At 41.8% G+C, this 7,558-nt stretch overlaps 1 protein-coding gene across 1 annotated transcript; it reads right to left on the reverse strand.

The window, feature by feature from the left end:
• Nucleotides 1-2,244: 2,244 nt before the first annotated feature.
• Nucleotides 2,245-3,657, reverse strand: and2 (actinodin2). Its single transcript, XM_060919081.1, has 3 exons — nucleotides 3,433-3,657; nucleotides 3,162-3,315; nucleotides 2,245-3,017 (listed from the first exon to the last, which is right to left on the reverse strand). Exons 1-3 carry the CDS (start codon nucleotides 3,655-3,657, stop codon nucleotides 2,245-2,247), a joined length of 1,152 nt encoding a protein of 383 aa, XP_060775064.1.
• Between the last annotated feature and the right edge of the window lie 3,901 nt (nucleotides 3,658-7,558).

The raw sequence follows: 7,558 nt of genomic DNA on the forward strand, positions 1-7,558 counted from the left end.
GAGCATGCAGTGCACATTCAAGTGGAATATAATATAATACAGGACACTTTTTTCAATGGAATAAAAACATGCATTCTATTCCCTTCTAGTGGGTTTATTGATAGCATGCAATATTATCATATCACTTATCCTCCATGTATTACGCCGCTCTCCCCAATGGAGACTGAGTGTGCAATATTGTTACAATATTGCACATTGTCAAGACAACACGACATCACATGTCAGAGCTCATGTGAATATCCAATGACAAAACTTTTCTGCTGTGCATGCACAGAATCATTTCTTTGTCCGCCAGGAAAGAAAGAAGACAAGGCTAATCCAATGCTACTGCTCGGATTAAGCACTAAATAAATAAACTAAAAACTGAAACCGAAGATGCACTGAACACCCAAAAGGCTACCAAAACTTCATTAGATATTCTTCACGCATATTTACAAGAGAAAAACATACCAACAGACATCGAAAAACTGGAAGAGACACGTCGGAGATGTAAAACTTTCATGCTAGCTAGTGACTGTGACACTTTGTAAGCAAACATGGCCGCCAGGTTTGCTTTGTTAAATACAGAAGATTTTGAGAGAATTTTGGCTGCCAGGTCGCTCTGTTGTGTGTAGTTGTCGATGTTGATTTTAAAATTAACTAACTAAATTACACAGGGAAAATAATAATAATAATAATAATGAGATAATAATCTCATCTCATCATCTCTAGCCACTTTATGCTGTTCTACAGGGTCACAGGCAAGCTGGAGCCTATCCCAGCTGACTACGGGCGAAAGGCGGGGTACACCCTGGACAAGTCGCCAGGTCATCACAGGGCTGACACATAGACACAGACAACCATTCACACTCACATTCACACCTACGGTCAATTTAGAGTCACCAGTTAACCTAACCTGCATGTCTTTGGACTGTGGGGGAAACCGGAACACCCGGAGGAAACCCACGCGGACAACATGCAAACTCCGCACAGAAAGGCCCTCACCGGCCATGGGGCTCGAACCCGGACCTTCTTGCTGTGAGGCGACAGCGCTAACCACTACACTACCGTGCCGCCCCTAATAATAATAATAATAATAATAATATTTGGCTTGACTGCGCTAGCACTGGCCTTCACTAACACTACACCAGCTGGAAGGTAAAAGGACTGCCACGCTAACAGCACCGAGTAGCGGGTAAGCTAGCGTTGGCTTTTGATAACATTACTGCTACACCGGCTGGAAGGTAAAGGGACTGCCGCATTAACAGCGTCGAGTTGCAGGTAAGCTAGCGTTGGCCTTTGAGAATGCTGATATGAAGAGAGTGTGTATCTATAATATATTGGCTGGCTTTTCGTGTTCAATTCGTTCAAGATCATGCTAGCTGAATGGAATCATGATCAACACTTCTTAGTACCTTAAAAAGTTATATGTGTTATTTTATGAATTCAGGGGATCCATGAGCATGTTAGAGACAGAATTAGCAAAAATACTAAATGATTAGAAGAATTGTGTGATAGTTTTGGAGGACTGAGATTTTGTCATGAATGTTAATATTTGCATAACACTCCAGTATTGCTAACTTCTTGTCATGTGTGCAACTAAAATTGACGGACACTGTATTATTTGCTGAGAAATTATTTCTTTATACCTTTATGTCCAATTTTATTTTAGAATGAACGATGTTCAAAAGGATATGTCACAGATGAAAATACTGACATGAGTATATTTTTCAACCAGGTCCTTTATACGGTACAAAACTGAAAACATTTTTATCAGCAACCACACCATATTGATTTAATAATTTTATTCATGCAGGAAGTGATATTTTTTTAAAAGAGCATTTTCAAAGTGTTGTAATGAAGTATTATTCACAATTCAAACATTGGTTGTGCAAAAATTCTGAAGGAATAAACAGAATTCCAGTTCTGACGAGCCAATCTTACACTTCATTGTGGGGAGCACGGACTTAGAATTACAATGTACAAAACAGAAAAATACGAGTATGACTAGAAAATCAAAGTGTATCGCTCATGTTTAAATAAACTCTTCTGATGTTGCTGTACACCTAAATTCAGAAAGTACTGATTTGAAATGATCCCTATAAAGCACAGGCCACTTCACCTGTTCTGAAGTGTGAGTTCTAGCTTCATTACCAGGAGGTCTCTGTTGACCTGAACACTTTAGTATTTTTTTTTTTTTAGTTCCTTTTGAAGCACTACAACTGGGTTGAGTATTTAAAGCTTTTCAGATCATGGCATGTCCTCTTATTTCTTATAGTGACCCAGGTATCCCCTCAGGAAATCCTCAAATCGTGGGAACTGGTACTGTGGTGCTGCTTTGGTCTTTCTGGTATCACCACTTTCCAGTTCATCCTTGGGTTCCTCAGCTGTCTTTTTGTTGGCTTTTGTTTGTTGTTCTGCACGGCGCAGACGGCAATTGTAGTCAATCTCAGGATCACAGTCAGGATGGGGGAAGATAATGCCATCCTGTGTGTTCTTGACTGCCTCAACGGAAGCCGGAGGGGAAAACTTGCTACAGTTGGGATCATATGGATGGCATTTTGGCGTGGCATACTGCAGCACAGGAGTCTTACGTGTGACCAGTCTGTTAGCAGTGAGCGGGTTGCATCCTTTTTCAAATAGCGGGTTGCAGTACTGCTCCTTAGGAGCGTCCACTGCACTTTGGGCAGCTGGGGCTATATTACTGACACAGAGAGGGTCAACAGTGGGGTTACAATGAGGGTATACATGATACAGACCTGATGGAGTCTGGGCTATCATTGTGGGCGTGCAATGAGGGTCTTTATAGGGGTCACATCCCAGGTAGGCATAGGAAGGCACTGGGGTAAGAGCAGGTCTATAACCATAAGCAGCACGCAAGTGATACTGCAAGCATTCGACATCAGAAGGGCTACAGATCCGGAGCAGCTCAGCTCTCTGTTCATTTGAGAGAAAAGACTCCAGTGCTGGGGCATAATAATGGTATCCAGATGGAGATTTTATACGCATTGGGAGTAGAATGGGACTAGGAGATTTACCTGAAATAGAAACAGGAAGAGGGTCCTCAGGTGCTGCTTGAAGATCAACAGAAAAGGTACAGTAGGGATCAAGGTATGGGTTGCACACAGTAACTGCGGCTTGCTTCATGGCAGCAGGCAAAACAATCTTAGCTGTAGGCTTACTGGTATATTCTGGAATGCAGTCAGGGTCATCTGATTTAGCACAGGTCTTGTAGACTTCACTCAGGCGGGCGAGGTAATGCTTGTAGGAATTGTCCCCCTCAGCCTGGCGCTTATTCTGCAGGTAGATCAAGTAGAGCTGATCTAAACTCTCAATCTGTAGACGTGAAAACAGAGATGAATGGCTCTTAAGGGTGAGAGTGATTTGTGCCTGACAGTAATCTTTCAACTCCAGCCATATCAGTTGATTTATGTATTGTATGTGATTACTCACTCCTTCCTGGTTGTGGGTATCCACGTAGTACTTGTACCAGGATTCAGGCAAGCGTTGGTAGTGTGCAACAGCGTTCCTCTTATTACGTGTCAGCTTCTTCAGGGCTAATGAGCTGGCTGGCTTCTCTTCAGCAAGCTCAGCTACTGAACCCACAAAGATATTGTTCATTAAATGATTCATCACGTTGGCATCAAATGCAAATATGATGGCAGTGACAGCATCCATGATGTTTGGGATAAAACATGATCTTGTATCTAATATATTTCTATATAAGGATTGTGATCAGTCACTAATGAGTCCACATTTAGCTTTAAAATAGCCACTCACCTTCTTCCTTTTCTGGGTGCCTCACTGGACCAGCCCAAAGAAAATCTGATAATCATTAAAAATAAAATGTATTTGTCAAGAACCAGATGTGCCATGTCTCAAAAGAGGGAAAATGCTGATCCATTAATAAGCACTTAAATGCAAGAACTTTCCCTGCTTGTGGAGGCTGAGCCATGTCCTACAGATTAATGTTCTATTCCCCTATGCAGGAGGCTTTTAGCACTGTCAGAAGGGGCTTATTGCAACTGTGGCTCCCTACACGGCACCTGTTAAACTACAAAGAGCACAGGCTGTGCTCCTGAAAGCTGCGACTTTAATTGCCATGCTGTTGTAAAAGAAGATGAAGGGGATCAAAATGGTCTTGACAGTTAACATTATGACATTATGTGTGCCATGCATCTGCACCCCCAGTTGGTCCCTTTAGATCTTTATGGCTTGGGGAAAAGCACAGTCAGCTGATCATGAGAAGACTTCTGGGGCCTGTTGTTTCAGTACAGTAAAGAAGTGCATGTGTACTACACATGAATATCATCTGATATGACAAAATGTGTTTTAAGCAATCGGCTTAAAACAATTGGCTAAATATGAAGTGCTGAATAATATCATTAATGAAAGATACATTACGATGAGGTTTGTCCTTACCTGGCATTAAGATGATTGCAAGCACAATACCAGAAAACAGCAAAGACAACTTGATTCTGGCCATGTTTACAGCTCCTAGGAATGAACCATTTGGAGTCCATGAAGTGATGAATACAGAAAAGAAGAAAACCTTCTGAAGGTGTCGATCATCTGGACTAAGTGTTCATACAGTATTTCACTGATAATAACCGGGAGGTTATTATGACAATGTGAAACGTGCAGAAAATGTGAAAAGAGTCAAATACTTACTATCTAAATATTACCATTTCACCCCAGAATTAGAGCGCATGAAGAAAGTACATATTTACATATTTAGTTGTACAGTGAAGGGGCGGCACGGTGGTGCAGTGGTTAGCGCTGTCGCCTCACAGCAAGAAGGTCCGGGTTCGAGCCCCGTGGCCGGCGAGGGCCTTTCTGTGCGAAGTTTGCATGTTCTCCCCGTGTCCACGTGGGTTTCCTCCGGGTGCTCCGGTTTCCCCCACAGTCCAAAGACATGCAGGTTAGGTTAACTGGTGACTCTAAATTGAGCGTAGGTGTGAATGTGAGTGTGAATGGTTGTCTGTGTCTATGTGTCAGCCCTGTGATGACCTGGTGACTTGTCCAGGGTGTACCCCGCCTTTCGCCCGTAGTCAGCTGGGATAGGCTCCAGCTTGCCTGCGACCCTGTAGAACAGGATAAAGCGGCTACAGATAATGAGATGAGATGAGTTGTACAGTGAAATTAAGCAACAGTAGGGAAAGCCATGGCCTGATGTTGAGAGAAGCAGCTTTGGGACCAAAAGGTTGCTGGTTTGATTCCCTGGACCAGCAGGAATGGCTGAAGTGCCCTTGAGCAAAAGCACGCCAACTGCTCCGGATATGTTATACATTGCTCTGGATAAGAGCATTTGTTAAATGCCTGGAATGTATAAATGTGGAATCTGAGGTTTATTCATTTATTCCCATTTTCTAACCGTGCTCATTAACAGTAGGAAGAGTTTCTATTCCATCCATCCATCCATAGAGAAGAAACCTTTATTTGTCACATGCACACTTCAAGCACAGTGAAATTCATCCTCTGCATTTAACCCATCTGAAGCAGTGAACACATGCGCACACACACCCAGAGCAGTGGGCAGCGACACACAGCGCCCAGGGAGCAGTCAGGGGTTCAGTACCTTGCTCAAGGGCACTTCAGCCCAAGGCCGCCCCACGTTAACCTGACTTATAACTTATAACCTAATATAACCGCTTATCCTGTGCAGGGTCGCAGGCAAGCTGGAGCCTATCCCAGCTGACTACGGGAGAAAGACGGGGTACACCCTGGACAAGTCACCAGATCATTGCAGGGCTGACACATAGAGACAAACAACCATTCACACTCACATTCACACCTACAGTCAATTTAGAGCCACCAGTTAACCTAACCTGCATGTCTTTGGACTGTGGGGGAAACCGGAGCACCTGGAGGAAACCCACGCAGACATGGGGAGAACATGCAAACTCCACACAGAAAGGCCCTCGCCGGCCACGGGGCTCGAACCCGGACCTTCTTGCTGTGAGGCGACAGTGCTAACCACTACACCACCTAAGAGTTTCTATTTTCACATCAAATATAACTACAAAACTAGTGGGACGAATTAGTGGCTGATTGAAAGCACTAGTATCATCAGCCACTACAGATATATGACTATGGTACGGCAACACAAGTTTGCAATAATTTGACTATAATTTGTTGTCGATATGTAACAAGAAAAGTATGGTCCAAGTACAGAGCCCTGTGACGCACCATAAACAATATTATGCCTTTAAGTTCAATATATATCAATTTAAGAAAGTTCGAGACACCAGTCACGTTTCCAAGATTATTTGAGCATAGTGTATAATTTGATTGATAGTGTTAAAAACAACAATAAATTCCAGAAGTAGTATGAAGAATATGAATGAATATTATTGAAGGAGATCATAAATATCTATATTATAGCGTAAAATGATTGACTGGATGTCTAGATTATGCTTCTTTGGTAAGTGTTTGGCAATAGTTGTATTGAGTCCATCTGAAAATATATTTAGTTCATTGGCATCAGTTTATGCAGTAATATAAAGAATCTAACTGCAAAATTGTTTTGCAAAACCAATGCAAAAACCTTGATTTTTGTTATCTATCTGTGCAAACAGCTGTAGTGAAATTTTATTTGCAAATCAGTCATAGATATTTGTCATAGTAATTCAGATTTCTTACAGAATGCATTAAATGCTTGTACCTCATTAAAAGCTGTGGAGACTGCATTCTTACCTGGTTCAGCCCAAGTGGTTGATGTTTCTGGCAGGCAGGGGGAACGTAATCACCTCTATATCCAATCTCTTTTCTCCCCTAAAGAACCTATGGGCAGTGGAGAGCAGCATTTTTAAAGAGGTCCATGATCATTAAAAATCAGAAAGGCATGGCATATGGTAGGGGCTTGCCTCTATCCTCAGTGGGATTGGCTCACACAAAACAGACTCAGCAACCAATCCAGGTGCTGTAACGCTACCTGGCAACACTGAAAGTGCATAAAAATAATAGAAAAAAGGCCAGTTTGATGAATTGTTTGTTGTTTAGACATGCCACGTCTTCTGTTGCTGTGTAAACTCATGAAGTGGGGCTCTAATAAAGATTTATTACATGGTCAGATTTCCTATATGTAGATTATTATTAGCACAGTCCTTCTTCCAGGAGTGCCTTGCCTTGTGTGACAATCTGGACCTCTTCTGTATGTTGCAACTTCACAAAAATGAAAGATTAGATGATTTCAAAAATGCCTGTTAACTGTTGTTGTACCAAAAGCAATTTGTTAGTTGTGGTTAAGTAATAATTCATGTGTATGACTCATGTTACACTGAGTCAACAGCATGGTTGATCTCTCAGTAATCATGAATTTCCTCTCTGAAGATAAAAATAGTTAAATACTACAACATGTGAACCATTTATTTTGTGGGTTTCACCACTTGTATCCTATGGAGAAGGTTCCTTGATGTACTTCTGTTTGGGTATTATTATACCACTGAAGTATTTCTAAAGCAATCATATTTTGTTGCACAATAGCTCAGATTGTGTATTGCTTGTTTTATCCGTATCTAATTAATTATATATACAGTGGAGCAAAATAGTATTTAGTCAGTCACCAATTGTGCAAGTT

The sequence above is a fragment of the Neoarius graeffei genome, chromosome 1 (assembly GCF_027579695.1).
Source record: "Neoarius graeffei isolate fNeoGra1 chromosome 1, fNeoGra1.pri, whole genome shotgun sequence".
NCBI classification, from domain to species: domain Eukaryota; kingdom Metazoa; phylum Chordata; class Actinopteri; order Siluriformes; family Ariidae; genus Neoarius; species Neoarius graeffei.